The sequence below is a fragment of the Staurois parvus genome, unplaced genomic scaffold, assembly GCF_062004578.1.
Source record: "Staurois parvus isolate SC_StPar_1 unplaced genomic scaffold, SC_StPar_1.0 ptg000597l, whole genome shotgun sequence".
NCBI lineage: Eukaryota > Metazoa > Chordata > Amphibia > Anura > Ranidae > Staurois > Staurois parvus.
Genome location: NW_028318393.1, coordinates 1,689,521 through 1,710,263, shown reverse-complemented (window position 1 = coordinate 1,710,263; position 20,743 = coordinate 1,689,521). Strand labels below are relative to the sequence as shown.

The window sequence follows — 20,743 nt, the reverse complement described above, 5'->3', positions numbered from 1 at the left end:
AGTGTCGGTGATAAGTACCCCTTTATGCTGTATTAGTGGCCAGTGGCAGTGTTTATTAACCCCTTCATGCTGCAGAATAAAGGGGTTAATTAACACCGACACTGGTGCCACTAAAGAAGCAGAAAAAGGGTTAATTAACTGCCACTGGTCACTAATGCATCAGTGACCAGTGGCAGCACATTAACTCCTTCATGCTGTGCATTAATAATGTAATTATTAACCCCTTCACTGTGCCCATCCCCCCCACTGTAATAAACATAGTTCTTGCATTCAAAGTGGTGGCGCCCCTCCCTCTTTCTCTCCCACTTCAGTTCTGTCTTCCTCTCCTGCCTCCTGGCCTCTGAAGGACAGCCAGTCAGAGGCCCAGAGGCCAGGACTAGAAATTATGTCAAGTGGCGATCCCTCCACCTGACAAAATGTATTCTCTTCCACACTAGTTCCGAGTAAAAGAGCACACTTAGAACCCTGCTGCAGCTCTGCATGTGTACTGTGTGATGTGATCTGGGCAGTGGCTCAGCTGACAGCTGGCAGCCACGATCAGGATGTCAGGCATGTCGTGATCTACCTGTCAGATGGCCACGATTGACAGGTAGATTGCGATCGCGGGTTGCTGACCCCCGCTGTATGTCATAGCATATTTTTCAAATGAAATAAGCCAATGAGCTATGAATGTTCAGCATGTTATATGCTTTTATTACAAATGCACGGCAGTGCTTCCAATTTTTTTCTCACCTCAGACTCTTTTTCCTTCTGTTGAAGAGATTTCTGCAACTGCAGTATTATGGACTCCTTCTCTCTAAAAGAAAATCTGTATTTTTCCTCTGTTTCCTGCTTTAACCATTGCAGATCTTTGTAAGCAGCAGAAATCTGTTCCAGTTCCAAATCCTTGGCTTTCACAAGGTTGTCCAAACTCTGAAACACATTTCAGAGATACGAAACATCAGAGATGTACAGTACTATTAGCATAATGCAAAAAAACAAAAAGGTATTACAGTTGTTCTAAAGGCAAGGCATTTTTTACCTTAATGCATTACGGTAAAAATGTCCCAGTATTTGTACTGCCCCTCCCCCAAATATTTATCTTGCTTGATCCAGTGCTGTGCCCGTCCTCTCTTCTCTCCCTGCATTCACAGAACAGGGAGGCAGCAACAGGAGCCATTGGCTCCTGCTGCTGTCAATCAAATCCTGTGAGCAGAGAGCAGGGAGCTGGGTCGAGCTACACTGTGTGTGTTTATGGACACACATGGCCTTGGTCGAGAGCGAACCCACATGTGCACCCCCATATTTAGTGGCTTCTGATAGTGGCACATGGAAAAGAGGAGGAGCCAAGAGGGCTGGCAGGGGACCCTTGAGGAGGAGCACAGTGCAGATAAGTATAACATGTTTGTTATTTTTTTTTTTTTAAAACAGCCTTTACAGCCTCTTTAAATTGTAAATGTATCTTTGGGTTGGACAACCTGCAATTAAAATGTAACTATGCAGTTACATTTAAATTGTAGGCTGCCCTGCTGCAACCCTTCTGTCAGTCTTATATTCTTCTATTCCCAATACATCAAGATATTACTCAAGCTCAGCCAGAGTTGCATGTCAGTCTTTTAAGCCAGCATTTTCTGGGAGGCACACTTCATCCATCCTTGATGGGGACATGATCTCCTGGACTGTTAGAGCAGCTATGCATGAAACCAAATTTGACTGGTTCAGCGGGGACCAGCAGAATTTTGATCCATGTATGGGCAAGCTGAATATACAGAAATCGACTGTGTGGATAGATGGAGGAAGAAATCGGGCCTTTTTTTAGTTCAACCCGTTGAGAAAAAAACTTTACATTACGTTACATTACTTAATGTGTCGAAATAACTGTATTGTCATAATCAGAATTGGTCTATTTAATTCCCTATTCACTAGGTCTATTTAAAACAGTTAAAATACTTAAACCTCTGCAAAAAAAAGATCAGCCCCTTGTAAGCATAATCATAAGCATAAAAAACTTACATTTATTGTTTCTTCATTTCCGGAAAGAATTTTAGTCACTCTTTCTATGTCTTGCTCTCTCCCCCGTATAATCTGTTTTAACTTGTGCACCTCATTCTCTTTGTCTTCTAGAGCAAAGAACTTGCTTTCAACTGCCAGCTGTTTTATATTAAAAGAAGAGTAATAGGTAAAATAAATTAAATATAGGTCAATAACTGCACACATACAATATGCAAACATACAGGCATGTAACATTAAGTTTCATTACCATCTGTGCATTGCATCAGTGTGAAACACACATTACCGAAGCACAAGGTGATACACAAAACTGATTATGGTGCCAGTCATTTTTTTTGACACTTCACTACACCACACCACTGCAGTGGAACACCTGTGACTATCAGCAAGCCACCATACACAGATGTGAGTGATCTGTGTGTTGTGGTGTACTGCTTTAAAATAAAGTGCACACTCCTTAAAAATCAATTGCGGTGTGCTGGCTGTCCATTAAAAAAACAAACCTTGCACTAATGTGCATATAGTCACACATGGCAACAGTGTGAATCTGGTCTTATGTATTCAAGAAAATGTTAAAGTTTTACCCCATTCAGTGTCTCATGTGCAATAAACGAAACCTACTTACTTGATCACAGCGATTCCCAGAGTGTAGAAGGCCGCCTTGGTCCTGTGTGCTGAGATGATTAGTTTCTGTGCATGTGCATGAGTGACCTCATCCGGCACTAGCCAATGAAGAGGCTTGAAAACCGGCACACAAAAGATGCCGACCCCAGAGAAACAGTTGGAAAGGTATTTGTGCCTTTAGTTCTGCCTTAATGTCACCTCTCTGGAGAGTGAATTGGTCTCATCACCTCTGTTCAGTGAACAGAGGTATGATAACCTCAGAGATGATGTTAGAAGAAATAGGACTGACCACGAAGATTAAACCATGAAGTAGCAAAGTGATCTTACTGACTGGCAATAGTGTTTGTATTAGAAGAATGTTAAAGAAAGTTAACATGTTAAAGAAAACCTTGTCAGATAAAACAGTAAGCATACATATGTACTTTATTGTGTCTTAGCTGTTTGCCTGCATACAAACACTATAGCCTAGGAACATTTGACCAGCAGGGAAAATAATATCAAGGAGACTTCTGCACTACAGTATGTACAGTCTATGGATTCCTATGCAAACTGATGAACAAATAGGTGTTCAGCAGAGCAAATCTCCAGCTGCATTGTGAGGGAAAACATTTGGCAGTCGTATTACCACTGCTAAATGTGGCAGTTTCCTCTTGAGTTGTTAGGGTGCCAGCACCCATCAGCATCCAAACAACACTGGCTCACCCCCGCCTGGCAGATTCAGTTCCTAACTGGGGATTTCAGACTGACAGGTGAATACTCTTTTGATTGCCCTTTCTATTACCCTAATACTTCTCATTACCCACCCTTCAATTGTATCAGCGTTAACTGTATCTTTTTAATATTGATACAGTGCTCAGCATAAATGAGTACATCCCTTTTGAAAAGTAAGATTTTATTCAATACCTTAATGAACACAAGAACAATTTCCAAAGTTTTGACAACACTGAGTTTTATAGAACATTTGTTACATGAAAGTAAGGTTAATAATATAACTTAGATTACAAAATGTTCAGTTTTGCTTAAATTAGTTGATGCAAAAATGAATACACCCCCACAACCAAAACTACTACATCTAGTATTATGTATGACCTCCATGATTTGTAAGAACATCACCAAGTCTTCTAGGCATGGAATGAACAACTTGGTGACATTGCAACACCTATCTTTTCCACACTTCAAAAACTACCTCTTTTAGTGCCTGGATGCTGATAGAGAGTGATGCTCAATTTGTCTCTTCAAAATTCTCCATAGGTGTTTGATTGGGTTAAGATCAGGAGACATACTTGGCTTTCTGGAATACAACAGTGACCTTAGATGTGTGTTTTGGATCATTGTTATGCTGGAAAAGTGCACGATGACCAAGGTCATGGAGTGAGGGCAGCATCTTCTCTTTCAATACAGAGCAGTACATCTGGGAATTCATGATACCATCAATGTAATGCAGCTCCCCGACACCAGCAGCACTCATGCAGCCCCACAGAAGGACACTGCCACCACCATGTTGCACTGTAGGCACCATGCATTTTTCTTTGTACTCCTCACCTTTGCAATGCCATACAGTTTTGAAGCCATCAGTCACAAAAACATTTATCTTGGTCTCATCAGTCCAGAGTACAGAGTCCCAGCAGTCTTCTTCTTTTCCAGCATAGGTCCTGGCAAATTCTAGGTGGGCTTTTTGTGCATGGGCTTTTGGAGCGACTTCCTTCGTGGATGACATTCCTCTGATATGTATGCCATACTGTGTCACGGGAAACAATCACCCCAGTTTGGCTTTCTACTTCTTTAACTAACTGCAGTGAACTTTCCTGGCAATTTTTTTCAACCCTTCTCATTAGAAAAGGTTACTGTCGAGGTGTTAACTTCCGTGGACAGCCTGGATGTCTCTGTGAGATGGCTGCAGTTCCACCTTTGTTAAATTTTTGTATCACTTTTGCTACAGTATTCTGACTGATAAGTAAAGCTTTGCTGATTTTCTTGTAGCCTTCACCTTTCTTGTGTAAAGACATTTTTTTCTTTCTTAGGCCTTGCAACATTTCTCTTCCACGTGGTGCCATTGCTGACAGCATGAAATGGGAAGGGGTTTTCTTTGTTAAGTAACACCATTTTATAATCAACTGCTGAAAACCTGTTTAATGAATAATTAGACTCACCTGTATTCACCTTGTATGTGATTTACTTCATCCAATCACATGCAAGCAAAAATGCTGTTTTTTTTAAATTTACCTTGCAACTGATTGGGTATTCTTTACAAAGTGAAGCTTCACCACATTGACTAAGTTCTGGGGAAACTGAGTGCAACTGCATGTGCAAAGTGCACAGTTTATTTGCCTTTAGTAAATCAACCCTAGTATCTTCCTTGATGCAGTTTACAATGGGGAAAGTAATTATTTGATCCCCTGCAGATTTTGTAAGTTTGCCCACTTACAATGAAATGAAGGGTCTATAATTTTTATCAAGGTGTATTTTAAATGAAAGAGACAGAATAGCAACCAAAAATCCAGAAACATACATGATACAAATGTTATAAATTGAGTTGCAGTTTAGCGAGTAAAATAAGTATTTGATTCCCTAGCAAAGTATGGTTTAGTACTTGGTGGAAAACCCCTTTTTGCAGACTGCTCAGGAGGGAATTTGGGAATTTAAAAAAATTATAGACCCTTCATTTCTTTGTAAGTGGGCAAACTTACAAAATCTGCAGGGAATAAAATTATTTTCACAACTGTAGGTACTTTTGGCATGTGATTTTTGAATGATGGAAAGGGGAAGCACAAGAGTGACAAATTGGCAATTTAAGTTTTGCAGACACTATACCAGGCTGTTTTTTAGACAAGGCTTTTTGTTTACTGATCAACGTATCATTGAAACAAATTGTAATTATAGCAGGGAAAGCTCAATGTTAAATAATTAAAGACACAGGACGTTAAGTGCTGACTCCACTATTGGTATATCTAAAATATCACTTTTTTTTACATATACTTCAATCTCTGTTCTGTTTAGTCCTGCTGCCACAGCACAGACTGCTGCAGAGAGTCAGTATGTGGGCAGTGAGTAGTAACTTCCTATGTCACTGCATCACTATTCATATTCAAATTTCCATGACAGGTTTGAATTTGATTGCTGGCTGTGAGAAATATCTTTGTACTGGAACTTGTTTACATCTGAGGTTTTCTTTCTGTGAGAGGCAGCAAGGGGGTGCTTCACCCTCAGCAGCAGGTGTGGTCCAGGACCACCAGTTTAGTGACCAAAAGAAAAAGGGATAGACTTGTAATGTCTAACAGCAATGTATGTTTGAAAAATTGAACAACTAATCTGGTAGGTTATGTTCCCTATATGCATCTTTAGGTTCAATGCTGAACAGGGTTAAAGCAGAACTACACAGTATCTGAGCATCACAAACCAAAAACACTATTTAATTCATTTTTAATAAAGCAAACTCATTAATTCATCCATGCCTCCGTGCTTTATTTTGCTGAGAAATCACCTTGAAAAATACCCCTCTAACATTTCTGGCCTTGGCCGATGATTCATAGCAGTTACTTATTTATTTATTTCAGGTACTTGTATAGGGTCGTCAATTTACGCAGCGATTTACATATATATTGTACATTCACATCAGTCCCTAAGGGGCGTACAATCTAAGGTCCCTAACTCACATTCATACATACACATACTACGGACAATTTAGACAGGATCCAATTAACCTACCAGCATGTCTTTGGAGTGTGGGAGGAAACCGGAGTACCCAGAGGAAACCCACGTAGGCACAGGGAGAACATGCAAACTTCAGGCAGGTGGTGCTGTGGTTGGGATTCAAACTAACAACCCTAGTACTGCCAGGCATGAGTGCTAACCATTTAGCCACTGTGCTGGCCAGTTTCTTCATTGAATCCATCTGCCCTTAGCTCAGGCATGCAGGTGGGAGGGTGCGCTTAGCTGACAAAGTTCTTCCTCCCTCCTGAAGGCCCCTGGGATATATGACATAATTTGTCTAAGCATGGAAAGCAGGAAGCAACTGAAGAAATGTAAAAAAAAAGTTTAAAATAAGAAAATATGATATACTTCCCTATCTTTTTACTAATGCAAGTAGCATAAGGATTAAAAATAGTCAATAATGATTGAGAGACCGAAGTTCCACTTTAAAGCTTAGTGAAAATGATGATGAAGATAATATGTTTGAGTGTGCTTCTTGTAAAAAAGATATACTTTTCCAGACAACGTCATTTATTTACCTCTAAGGCAGTATCTCGGTCTCTGATTCTCTGCCGTAATTTTTCCAGCGTATGTTCGTTTCCACCTGGAATTTCTTTCATGCTCTGTTTATAGCTTAAGATATCCATGTATTCCTAAATACAATATCAAGAATATTACAAAAAATAAACAACTGATTACAGATTTGGATCATAACTTATATGTAAAAAAAGAAGTAAAAAAAGAAAGTGCCAATAAGCATTTATATATTCAGAACACGGTATCTTCTACTGAATTAGATATGACTATCAAGGTTTTAAGAGGTATTTATTGTGGTTGATTTAACAAAAACTAGAGAGTGAAAATCTAGTGCAGTTGTGCATGGTAGCCAATCAGATTCTAACTTCAGCTTGTTCAATTAAAGTTTGACAAAAAAAAAAACTGGAAGCTGATTGGTTTCTTTGCAGAGCTGCACCAGATATTGCACTCTCCAGTTTTAGTAAATCGTCCTCATTGTCTTATTAGAGTCCACAGTATCGCTGTATTCTGTCTGTTCATTTACCTTGTAATTCAGAATAGTAGTGTTAAATTTGGACTTGGGTGTAGATTAGGATTTTTCTGGTACAATAGTTTTTACAACAGTAGCATGCAGTGACAATGTGTGTCTGGGTACGGATGCCCAGGACTTGACGAGGCAGAAGGGGTGGGTGTTCTCATCCCCGGTGGAGGAGAAAAGTAAAATAATAATGAAGGGAAAAAAAAGGAGGGGGGGGGGAGAGGGATAGGGGAAGGCAGGAAGGGAGGAGGAGAAAATGGGGAGAAAAAAGGCAGAAAATAAATGGGAGAAGGAGAAAAGAAAGAAAAGCAGAGCTAGGTAGGAGAAGGAGGCTGTGGGTTAGATGGTGTTCCACAACAGTATGAAATGCCCAGACTAGTCAGTGGCAGAGTGGGGAGAGCATAAGACCACCATGGGTTGCATACTTTGTGGAATTTGTATTGGGAGTCATGGAGTATGCTGGCCATTTTCACGTGAACCATGAGGGTAGCAGAATGCTCTTCATCTTTGCGAACCCAACCAAGGGCTTACTCCAAGCCCTAGCAATTGCAGGCTATGCGGTTATGAAAAGGTACGTGGCCAGCTTCTGTTGATGGGAAAAGAGGCCTGGGAGAGGGCAGTAAAGAAGTGCGTGCTGACCTGAGGAGGCCATAGACCCTTGACCAAAAGCCCACTAAGCAGGGGCAGGACCTCCAAATATGGATCTCATCTCCATGTTGACTACAGCCCCTGAAACATCTATCACTATATGATGGGTTTGAGTGAGCAAATCGGGCCGAGACCCAGTACCAATAGGGGAGGACCTTGTAGTCCGCCTCCATGGTGACCGTGTTAAAAGAACTTTTGACTATGGTGGACCAGGCCTTGCTCCAATCCTCTAAGTCTATGGAAGCTACCATGTCTCATTCCCATTTAGAGATGTATGGGTGGGAGAGAGAGGAGCCCCCTGCAGTTAAAAAGGAGTAGATGGTGGAGAGAGTGCCCCAGGCTTCAGGTGAATGGAGACAGATGTGTTTGTAGGCTCTGAAATGGGAAAGAAGAACTACTACAGAGGGTAGAAATTCAGTGACAGAGTTGCAGGTAGTGGTGCAATTCCGCAGGGGGCACGCCACTAGTCTCTCAGCCCAAGATGGGAAATTACGGAAGTGGCAGACCTGAGAGTAGCCATGTGCAGGCTACCAGGCAAAAGCCTGGGGTTGGTCCAGCCCAGGTAGGAAAAGAAGGTTGTTCAGGAGAGGGAGAAGTGGGAGGAAGGGAGACATTAAGTTGCCTGAATAGTGAACCGAGTCCCAGAGGCACAAACTATGGGCCATGAGAGGGCTAAGGGAGGGGGACTGAGGTGGAGGGAAGCCACAGAAGGGCTGAGACCAGGACAGGGGCGCAATTAGAGATTTCCAGAAGCACCCATAAATGGATATAGGAAGTCGCATGTAGCCTCTCAGCCTGTGAGCAAAAAGGGTAGTACGGGCTGCTCTGGGACGCTTGTGGGCCCAAATAAAAGCCAAAATGTTATTCTGAAGTGAACGCAGAAAAATGGTGGGAACTCGGATCAGTAGAGTCTGAAAGAAGTATAGGATCTTGGGAAGCATCAAGATCGTCTTAATCGCATTGATGCGGCCTATCCATGACAGTGAAGAAAAGTTCCAGGAGTCCATAAGGGTGATGAGAGTGTGGAGGATGGGACAGTAGTTAGTAGCAAAGAGAGAAGAATAGGAGGGGGTCAGGCGGACACCTAGAAAGTCCAGGGATGAGTTTGCCCAGCGGTACAGAAAGGACATCTGGAGGTGGGAGACCATACAGTCTGAGAGGGAAACTTTCAGTGCTGTTGTTTTATGGGGATTGATCTGGAGGCCAGAGATGGTCACAAACAGAGTATGCAGGATCATGGTGATGAGGTTGGAGAGGGTCAGAAGAGCATCATCTGTGAATAGATTTACTTTATAGGACTCACCAGCATCCCTGTTATGTTGGAGATGGCACAGAGGGCCGCCGCCGCCAGGGGATCTATAGCCAGAATAAAAAGGGTCGGGGAAAGGGGGCAGCCCTGTTGCGTTCCCTAAAATATGGGGAAGGAGGTTGAAGAAAAGCCCACAGAGGCTGCATGAGAGGAGGATAGGGCTGACAGCCAGGTCAGGAATGACTCCCCAAACCCCCAGCGTTGCAACAAGTAGTGCCAGGAGATGGTATCAAACACCTTATAGATGTCAAGTGAGAACGGAATCTGGGGATTTTACATTGGTTCATCAGGGTAATGAGATGTATCACAAATCCGGGACAAATCCGACCTGGTCTCCATGGATCAGCTGGCTCAAATATTTGGTAATATGGGTGCACAAAATTTTCTCCAAAAGTTTCTTGTCCTCATTTAATAAGGAGATCAGCCAGAAAGCCTGGGGGTCTTGTGCTTCTGCCTCAGATTTCGGAATCACAGAGATATGCATCCGCAGGGAGTCAGGGGAGGGCTTCTTACCCAGTTGCATAGTGTTAAAGTAGGCCGTTACTAAAGGAGACAGCAACTGGGAAAACTTGCGGTAGTATAGACGAGAGAAGCCGTCGGGACACCGTTCCTCCACAGGGCGGATCGACTTGATGTCTAGGGTCACTTCCAGTTCAGTGATATTCGTGTTCTCCTCCTGGGTGGGCCATGGGAAAAGTATGAAGGCAAAGGCATCAGAAAAAAACATCGGATAGGTCAACAGGAAAGAGAGCAGGTTTACTGTAGAGAGAAAATGGCAAAGGACTCCGCAATTTTTTTGGGATCTGAGGTGAGGTCGTCCCCCAGTGGTTCAAAGTTGGAATTCAGTTTCCAGGCCAGCATTGCCCCCGACTTGTTCACGCAGAAGTAAAATTTGGGTTTAGCCCAAAAGAGGACCTTCTCAGCCTTATTGGAGGCCAGGAGGTCTAATTATGCTACAATATCCTCACACGCCTTCCAGGTCATGGTCGAAGGGGAGGTTTTCCAGGCCGTGGCCACAGCCACAGCCACAGCAGCTAACTAGGTATTGAGGTCTTGAAGTCTCTGTTCTCGATCACATTTACAGTGGGGCAAAAAAGTATTTAGTCAGCCACCAATTGTGTAAGTTCTCCCACTTAAAAAGATGAGAGAGGCCTGTAATTGGCATCATAGGTAGACCTCAACTATGAGAGACAAAATGAGAAAAAAAATCCAGACGATCACATTGGCTGATTTGGAAAGAATTTATTTGCAAATTATGGTGGAAAATAAGTATTTGGTCACCTACAAACAAGCAAGATTTCTGGCTCTCACAGACCTGTACCTTCTTCTTTCAGAGGTTCCTCTATCCTGCACTCATTACCTGTATCAATGGCACCTGTTTGAACTTATCAGTATAAAAGACACCTGCCCACAACCTCAAACAGTCACACTCCAAACTCCACTATGGTGAAGACCAAAGAGCTGTCGAAGGACACCAGAAACAAAATTGTAGACCTGCACCAGACTGGGAAGACTGAATCTGCAATAGGCAAGCAGCTTGGTGTGAACAAATCAACTGTGGGAGCAATAATTAGAACATGGAAGACATACAAGACCACTGATAATCTCCCTCGATCTGGGGCTCCACGCAAGATCTCACCCCGTGGGGTCAAAATGATCACAAGAACGGTGAGCAAAAATCCCAGGACCACACGGGGGGACCTAGTGAATGACCTGCAGAGAACTGGGACAAACGTAACAAAGGCTACCATCAGTAACACACTACGCCACCAGGGATTCGGATCCTGCAGTGCCAGACGTGTCCCCCTGCTTAAGCCAGTACATGTCCAGGCCCGTCTGAAGTTTGCTAGAGAGCATTTGGATGATCCAGAAGAGGATTGGGAGAATGTCATATGGTCAGATGAAACCAAAATAGAACTGTTTGGTAGAAACACAACTCGTCGCGTTTGGAGGAGAGAGAATGCTGAGTTGCATCCAAAGAACACCATACCTACTGTGAAACATGGGGGTGGAAACATCATGCTTTGGGGCTGTTTCTCCGCAAAGGGGCCAGGACGACTGATCCATGTACAGGACAGAATGAATGGGGCCATGTATCGTGAGATTTTGAGTGCAAACCTCCTTCCATCAGCAAGTGCTTTGAAGATGAAACGTGGCTGGGTCTTCCAACATGACAATGATGCCAAACATACCGCCCGGGCAATGAAGGAGTGGCTTCGTAAGAAGCATTTCAAGGTCCTGGAGTGGCCTAGCCAGTCTCCCGATCTCAACCCCATAGAAAACCTTTGGAGGGAGTTGAAATTCTGTGTTGCCCAGCGGCAGCCCCAAAACATCACTGCTCTAGAGGAGATCTGCATGGAAGAATGGGCCAACATACCAGCAACAGTGTGTGCCAACCTTGTGAAGACTTACAGGAAACGTTTGACCTGTCATTGCCAACAAAGGATATATAACAAAGTATTGAGATGAACTTTTGATATTGACCAAATACTTATTTTCCACCATAATTTGCAAATAAATTCTTTCCAAATCAGCCAATGTGATCGTCTGGATTTTTTTTCTCATTTTGTCTCTCATAGTTGAGGTCTACCTATGATGCCAATTACAGTCCTCTCTCATCTTTTTAAGTGGGAGAACTTGCACAATTGGTGGCTGACTAAATACTTTTTTGCCCCACTGTATGGGCTAACGCAATTTAAATAAGGTGGCCTTGTAGGCATCCCAAAGTGAGATCACAGAGGAAACAAAGTTATACTTTCTGTAAAAATGTTGGATGTGGGTGTGTATATCTGGGCAGGAGCCCTGTAATGTGAAAATGTACTTATTAAGTCTCCATTGGGAAGGAGGGCAAGGGGACATACAAGCAAGATAAAAAAGATAAGGGGGCCATGGTCCGACCAAGGGGAGGTGCGAATCAAAATGTTTTCGACACAAGAAAGAAAACAGAGTGGGACAAGCACATGGTCGATCCTACAAAAGTTGTTGTGAGGGTAAGAATAGTAGGTGAAGTCCCAGCTGAAATTGGTTAGGGGCATAATATGTGATTACGGTGACTTCATGCCCATTAAGGGTTCCCTGGAGGAGCAGATATCTGCTAGTTGGATCTGCAATTTCCTTAGCACAGTCAATGACCAAATGGTGATGAAACGCAATGAGGACTCCCCTGTGTTTCTCAGGAGCAGAAGCCAAATAAAAAGTGGGGTAATGGGAGGGGGTGGATATTTGGGGGCCAAAGAGGAGGAAAACCTGGTCTCCTGCAGACAAGCAAGGTCAACCCGCCTAGACTTGAGGGAATGGAAAACTTTGGACTGCCTAATCACTTCTCCAAAGTGAGCTGGGTTCCATGGGCCCCCCACCCAAAGTGACTCCCGTTACATATATCATCAAAAATTACTAACAATAGTGAGTAACAGCCCCCAATGGTGTAAAATAATGCAATCAAGGCAAGATAATGGCACAAATGAGGCGCAAATGGGCTGGCCACCCTTCAAATGGGGGTTGGCAGGAAGGTTTAGATCAGCGCTTCTGCCAAGACCCTGCATTTTGGACGAGCAAAAGGCCTCTCAGGAGAGGCGGTGAGGGGTCATCAATACAGTAGAAAAAAGGTAACAAACAAATCACACAAAACAGATAACACAGTAAGGTTGGAGAAGGGTGGGGCCTGCAGGCCTAGGCCTATTGGGAAGCCCCACACGTAAGTCCCCAAGCTGATGTCTCGGTGCTAGGCGGACCGCAACCCGCATCAGCCAGGGCAAAGACAGCTTCTGGAGTAGCAGGATGCATCCAATCCCAGCACACAAGCACTAGACACCCATTATTAATAATATAAACTGAGAAGAGTGACTGCAGCTGCATGTTCTCTGGTGGGGGGATGGTGTCTCTGGTGGATAGCAGAGGGAACAGAAAGGGAAGGCATAGGATGAACACCAGGGTCCGGGGGATATCTCGGGGGTATGGGATAGTTTGCCAGAGGGTAGAAGACAAAGATAGCTGCACTAGGCAGTAGCAAGCACAATCCTCACAATCTGCAGCAACTGTGTGATATAATTGGCATAGTTGAAAGCTTCACACTCAGAAAAGGTGCAGAGTCTAGGCACGTCTGGAGATGTGGAACAGTTCACTGTGGCTCAGCTGCATTGGCCCATGGGGAAATGAGCAACCTGAAGTCTAGTATGGGGCTGGATAGAGACAGAAGGGGGGGGGCTTGGGGAGAGGGGAAGGTATAGAGGAATGGGGGGGGGGGGTTGAAGAAACCAGATTCAGGTGTCAATAGTTGTCACATTGCAGCTAAAATTATTAAGAAACTATATCTGGGAAACCAGGGCAGGGCTCAGGGTCAAGCAACAAAAGGCCTAGCTAGGAGAGTACTGACTGAGAGTACTCACGGCTTATAAGGATAGTGTTCAATCAGGGTCAGAATGTGGGAAACCAGCCATAGATGGGTTGCTAGGGAGAGAGCGCTTGCATCCCTGCACCTTCTCCCAGGAGTGGCTTGGCAGTTGTGCAGTAGACCTCGAAGAGTTGGAGTCAGCTAAGCTTCGCCATGCCTCTCCAGAGGATAGCAGGTGGAGCGAAGAGAGGATGGACTGGGCTTCATCCGGAGTGGCTATTACATGGCTGCGGCCGTTGTAGGAGAAGGGGAGCTTAAAAGGGAAACCCAGCGATATCTGATCCGATGGGCCAGCAGCTTCAAAATAGTAGTCTGGGACAAGTCGTCAAAAATCTGGTAGTGATGGCCCTGGAACAGTAGATCAGAGTTCTCTCTAGCTGCCCAAGGGTGGGTTTCCTTGGTGCAATAGAAGGTGAATTTAATGATGATGTCCTGGGGCGAGCCCTCAGGCTTTTTAGGGCCAACTGCCCAATGGATCCGGTCAAACTCTAGACGATCTATAGGGATTAACTTTCAAACAATGGTGTTCTTCAGACATAAAAACACCAAAGTGCTCCTTCCACTACAGCACATGTATGTGCTTACCACAATGAGTGTGAAAATCAGCATTAGAGAAGTCAAAACACGCTTTATGTGTAGATCCTATGTTCCAAAGCCTCACTTGGATGGCCACTCAGCGCTCCTCTGGTGACTTCACAGATAACCAATAAAAGCAGCAATCCAGCAAAAAATAAAATCACACGGTCTAACCAAATGTTTTCATTTCCCAGCATCTACAAATATATGATATATCTGGAGAGCACCATTGTTTGAAAATTATTGCACATATATTGCTGATTGCTTGATATATTGCTTTGCAATAGTGGTTAATCACTGTATTAGCGCGGCATATGTTTTATATTGTTCACATATACAGTCATGGCAATAAATATTGGCACCCCTGCATTTTTGTCAGATAATGCACCACTTCACCCAGAAAATTGTTGCAATTACAAATGTTTAGGCATTCTCATGTTTTTAACTTTTGTTTGTATTGGTATGACACAAAAAAAGTGGAGAAACATAAAGCCAAACTGACACATTTCACGCAAAACTCCAAAAATGGACTGGACAAAATTATTGGCACCCACAATTTAACCACTTCCCAACCGCGCTATACCCGAAAGACGGCTACAACATGGTTGTCTAGTTCTGGGAGGGACGTCCATGGACGTTCTCCCAGAATCTGCCCCCTGCGTGCCCCCAGCGGCACGTACCCGGCCCTGTCGATGATAAGGTAAAAAGCCAATCACAGCGGCCTTTTACCATGTGATCAGCTCTTGTCCAATGACACAGCAGATCACAATGTAAAAATTCCTATCAGTGCAGCCTCATCAATGCACATCAATGAAGGAGAAATATTACCCATTTGCAAAATTTTATAAACAAAGAAAACTTTTTTTTCCAAAATTTTTGCTCTTTTTTTCATTTATAGTGCAAAAAATAAAACCCACAGTAGCGATTAAATATCACCAAAAGAAAGCTCTGTGTGTGAAAAAAATGATACAAATTTCATGGGTGTTGCATGACCACGCAATTGTCATTCAAAGTGCAACAGCGCTGAAAGCTGAAAACTAGCCTGGGCAGGAAGGGGGTAGAAGTGCCTAGCAGGCAAGTGGTTAATGTTTGGTAGCACACCCCTTGGAAAAAATGACTGAAATCAATCATTTCCTGTAACCATCAATGAGTTTCTTACACTTCTCTACTGGAATTTTGAACCACTTCTCTTTCAACAACTGCTCCAGGTCTCTCAGATTAGAAGAGTTCCTTTGCCCAGCTGCTGTTTTGAGATCTCTCTACAAGTGCTCTATGGGACTGAGATCTGGACTCATTGCTGGCCAGTTTAGTACTCTTCAGCAGTTTGTCTTAAACCATTTCCGGGTGCTTTTTGACGTGTGCTTTGGGTCATTGTCCCACAGTAAGACCCATGACCTCTGATGTAGACCCAACTTTCTGATACTGGGCCCTACATTGCACCCCTGAATTCTTTGGTAGTTTTCAGATTTTATAATGCAATGCACACAGTTCAGACATCCAGTGCCTGAAGCAGCAAAGCAACCTCAAACCATCAGTGAACCTCCACCATGTTTGACTGTAGGGACTGAATTCTTTTCCTTAAAGGTCTCATTTTTTTCTGAAAACAGAATAATGGGCTTTACCAAAAAGCTGTAATTTTGTTTTGTCTATCCACAGCACATTCTCCCAAAAGGATTTTGGCTTCCTCAGGTAAGTTTTGGCAAACTCCAATCTGGCTTTATGTTTCTGTGTCAGCAGTGGGGTCCTCCTGGGTCTCCTACCATAGTGTCCCTTTTCATTCAGATGGTTACGTATAGTGCGAGCTGACACAGCTGTACCATGAGCCTGAACATCAGCTTGAATTTTTCTGGAAGTTGATCGAAGTTCTTTAGCCACCATTCGAACAATCCTTCGTTGTAATCTTTGCTCAGTTTTTCTCTTTCGTCCACATGCAGGGAGATTAGCTACAGTGCAATGTTGCACACAATGAACACAGGAACATTAAAATCTCTGGAGATGGACTTGTAACCTTGAGATTGTCCATGCTTTTCCACAATTTTTATTCTCAAATCTTCAGACAATTATTTGCTGTTCTTTCTCATCTCCATGCTCCACGTGGCACACAGAGACACACAACAAAAAGGTTAAGTCAATTTTTCACCATTTTAACTGGTTGACAGTGTGATTTTGATTCTGTCAGCACCTGTTAACTGATACAGGTTTATTTACAAGTTACAGGAGAATCAAAAACTTGGAATACAATTATTTCTTACCATTTTGAGAAGATGCCAATAATTTTGTCCAGTCCATTTTTGGAGTTTTGTGTGGAATGTGTCAGATTTGGCTTTTTGTTTCTCTACTTTTTTGTGGTATACCAATACAAAGAAAAGAAAAAAACATACATGAAAATGCATAAACACTTGTAACTGCAACAATTATCTGGGTGAAGTGGTACATTATCTGACAAAAATGCAGGGGTACACCCTCTACCTTTTATGTACTGCTGCTTTTTCATTTCACAATTTTTTCTTGTTTCCTTTTGCGTAGAGATTTTTGGTTTATTGTAGATCTATAGGGATTGCAGGGACCAGCTCCTGGAACAAAGTGGTGGCCGTGGAGGTGAGGTCGTAGACTTTTAACTTCTGAGTTTAGCTATTGTGATATCCAGAAGAACTAGTCATACATTCTGTAATCTGACTGCATACCGTATTTTTTGCTCCATAAGATTCACCTGAACATAAGACGTACCTAGATTTTAGAGGTGGACAACAGGAAAACAAATATTTTGAACCAATGGACTGCAGACATAGTACAGGAGATGACCAGAGACTGTGGACATACTACAGGAGATGACCAAAGACTGCGGACATAGTACAGGAGATGACCAGAGACTGCGGACACGGTACAGGAGATGACAAGAGACTGCGGACACGGTACGGGAGATGATCAGAGACTGCGGACACGGTACAGATGCCCAGAGACTGTGGACACAGTACAGAAGACCAGAGACTACGGACACAGTACAGGAGATGAGCGGAGACTGCGGACACGGTACAGGAGATGATCAGAGACTGTGGACACGGTACAGGAGATGACCAGAGACTGCGGACACGGTACAGGAGATGACCAGAGACTGCGGACACAGTACAGAAGACCAGAGACTGTGGACACAGTACAGAAGACCAGAGACTGCGGACACAGTACAGAAGACCAGAGACTGCAGACATAATACAGAAGACCAGAGAGTGCGAACCTTTGGGGAGCGAAGGGGGGGAGAAGCAGGTACCTGAAATTGACAAGTACCCGCTCCCACTTCCACGGAGTTGTCCTTCCCCCTCCTTCCCCGTAATCTTCTGGGAAACGTGACAGGTCCCAGAAGATTACAGGGCCATTCACAAAGAGCAGCGCTTCTCACGCATGCGCAGTGGGCACCCGGCTGTGAAGCTGCAAGCTGTGCCGAGGAGAGAAGACTGAGGACACCGTTGGACCGAGGAACAGGTAAGACCACTGGAGGTCTGAAAATAAGAGCCGAGCGGCCGGCCTGGTATTCTGACACGGGGGGAATACTGGGCCGGCCACTCGATATTTCGCTCCATAAGACGCACAGACATTTTCCCCCATTTTTTGGGGGAAAAAAGTGCATATTATGGGGCGACAAATACGGTTATTTACTAAATTAAGATAGAACTCTAGAGATCTAAAATAGTCATTCCGTCCCTAACATTTGGATGAAGTATTATTAAGCATTGTATAAGTTAGAAGTTAAGGATCATTCCATCCATAATATTTGGATGAAGTATTATTAATCATTGTATAAATTATAAATTATTCTCCTATAATAATTGTAATTTTATTTTATAAAAATTCTTATGTTTATATTTGCACAGGGAGTAAACAAGCAGCTTAGGTGCACCCTTCATTTATATGATAATTTTTATATTTGGATACTGTATTATGTGGTTGCATTGTTGGTATGGTTAGAGTGAATATCTAAATATTATGTAATTAATATCTAGCATTTGGTAGATATATATACCATGCAGATAAACTGAAGCTTTTAATCACAAAATTCCGCTGTACATTTGGCCCTGGAAATACAGTACTTGAAATGCACATGTGGCTTTTGTTTTTGCTTACCTTTGATTACTGAATAGGAAGTGGTTATAAAAATACCATGATGCGATTGGGCGGCCATACCTCTGAAGAAGTTCTACACTGAAACGCAATGTCAGATTTTAGATCTGCCCCCCTTTGTGACATCAGCATATAGTGATTCTCAAGACCCGCGGGGAGCCTAATCTACAGCAGTTTTATTCCATACATACGCCGATTTAGTCTTTTATGTATGTTTATATGCATCACTTCTTATTAAAAATACTGAGGGATAAGAGATCCCCTTTAATGAAGTCATTTGAGCTGGAATTTAATTTGGAAATAGTTGTGCTTCAAATGTTGGAGGATTTTGAAGACTGATCAGTGTATGCTTAGCCATTCTATTCGAGGAACCATCTGGAGCTTTAATGACCTACTATAACATAGAAGTCATTGCTTCAGGTGAGCATATCATAACAGCAGAGTGTGAAAGTGGAAGGAGCAGGAGAATCAGCTTGCTGCTTAACAATTCTTTTCACCTTAGGAATAATTGTTTTTTCACTGACTTTTTGGATTTTGTTTACTGATTTGTCATTTTGTTACTTCATCATTGGAATTCATCATTGGACATGGTTTTTTATGCACATTTGAATATTTTGTATAATGGATTCACAGGTAAAATGTATGTACATTTGGGGTATATTTTGGGTCCATTTGATCAAAGACATTAATTTAATGTTTTTTTATGCAGCACTTTTTATATTTACCATATATATATATATATATATATATATATATATATATAGTATATTGTCAAAACTATTGGGACACGCCTCCAAATTATTGGATTCAGGTGTTGCAATCACCTCCATGGCCTTAAATGTATAAAATCAAGCACTTAGGCATGCAGACTGCTTCTACAAACATTTGTGAAAGAATGGGTGGCTCTCAGGAGTTCAGTGAATTCAAGCGTGGTAGGTTGCCACCTGTGCAATAAGTCCATCTATGAAATTTCTTTGCTACTAAATATTCCACGGTCAACTGTTAGTGGTATTATAACAAAGTGGAAGCAACTGGGAACAACAGCAACTCAGCCACAAAGTGGTAGGCCACATAAAATGACAGAGCAGGGTCAGCGCATGCTGCCTGGCCCGCACTGCCACACAACGCTCAGACTGCTCCACACTGCAAGCGAATTTCACCACTTCCTGGTTACCAGATCATCACTTCCTGTAGCTGCACCTCCATGTATGTTTCGTTGTGCTGATGTCAGCAGGAGGCCTGTGGAGCGGTCTGAGCATTGTGTGGCAGGGCAGGCTGGACATGATATTGAGCGTTCAAAGCCAAGTGTAGGGCGCAATGCACTATTAAATGTTAGTAGGTTAATCAATGGTTTTATGTTTGCAATGTGAAGTTTTAATAAAGGGTATTTTACACTATTGGAGTCTCCTTTTCTCTTTTAATACATGATACCTTTGGCAAAGTTACAAGTGAGTGGTTGAGTGACATACTGGAGTGGGGGAACCTATATATACAAATAAGCGCATATAAACCAACTCTTAATTGAGAAGGTCATGGCTGTCTGGTGAGTTCTCAGTAGTGGTGGTGGCATACGGAGATGGGTGAAGCACAAGGAGCAGAAATTGGAAGTTCTATACCACTTCTCCCCCCTCAAATACGCGTTGAGTAGAGCCTGTGTGCTGACGTTTCTGAAGCCCGGATCAGCGGCCATCTTGGTATGTCTGGCCGTGATTGTTTTTTTCCACATGGAAGATTGTTTATTATGTTTTTAACCTGAGTATTTTATAATTAAATAATACACTCTATACTACCCTACTGGCTCCGTGTGGTGAGTGTTTCCTTTCAAGCCCCTGGTTGTATCAAGTGCAGTTTAGAGGAGGGAGAAGCGAAGGTTCACTATCTGTGGAACTACAGGCTATTAAGCAAGTAGCCTTCTGGTGAGTGCATGGTGGTGGAGGACCTTCCACAGGAGAGAAGCACTTTTATAGGATACTCTGTAAGGAATTGTTTTTATTGGAGAAAGTTAAAAAGAGTCACTTGGCACTTTAAGAAGTTTGATATATGGGATAACATTGATGTGTTGTCATTGGAGAGAATATATTGCTACACTGAGAACTTTAGTAAGCACTGTTGAAGTATTCATTTATAATATTTTATTTATTGATTGATTTTGTTTCGTCACATATTTATGTGTATCATTTTAATATATTATTTATGTGCTGCACTGTTTTGATACATTACACCATTAGTTTAGTTTTTCTATGATTTTGCTATTGTCATCACTGATTGCACATTTAATGGGGAGCGCAACAAATGTATGCTTTGATTTTCTTTAGTATTTTGTGTTCAAATGCGGCTCCCTCTTGTAGTA

General features: G+C 42.7%; 1 protein-coding gene across 4 annotated transcripts in view; it reads right to left on the bottom strand.

The window, feature by feature from the left end:
- LOC149449887 (myomegalin-like) overlaps positions 1–20,743 on the bottom strand; it is a 415,368-nt gene that overhangs the window by 259,611 nt on the left and 135,014 nt on the right. For all 4 annotated transcript variants that reach the window (XM_089692642.1, XM_089692639.1, XM_089692640.1 and 1 more), the window contains 3 exons: positions 6,843–6,956; positions 1,993–2,130; positions 733–912 (listed from right to left, as the gene is read on the bottom strand). In XM_089692642.1, coding sequence (XP_089548768.1) covers positions 733–912; positions 1,993–2,130; positions 6,843–6,956 — 432 coding nt within the window. The remainder of the gene's footprint in view (positions 1–732; positions 913–1,992; positions 2,131–6,842; positions 6,957–20,743) is intronic.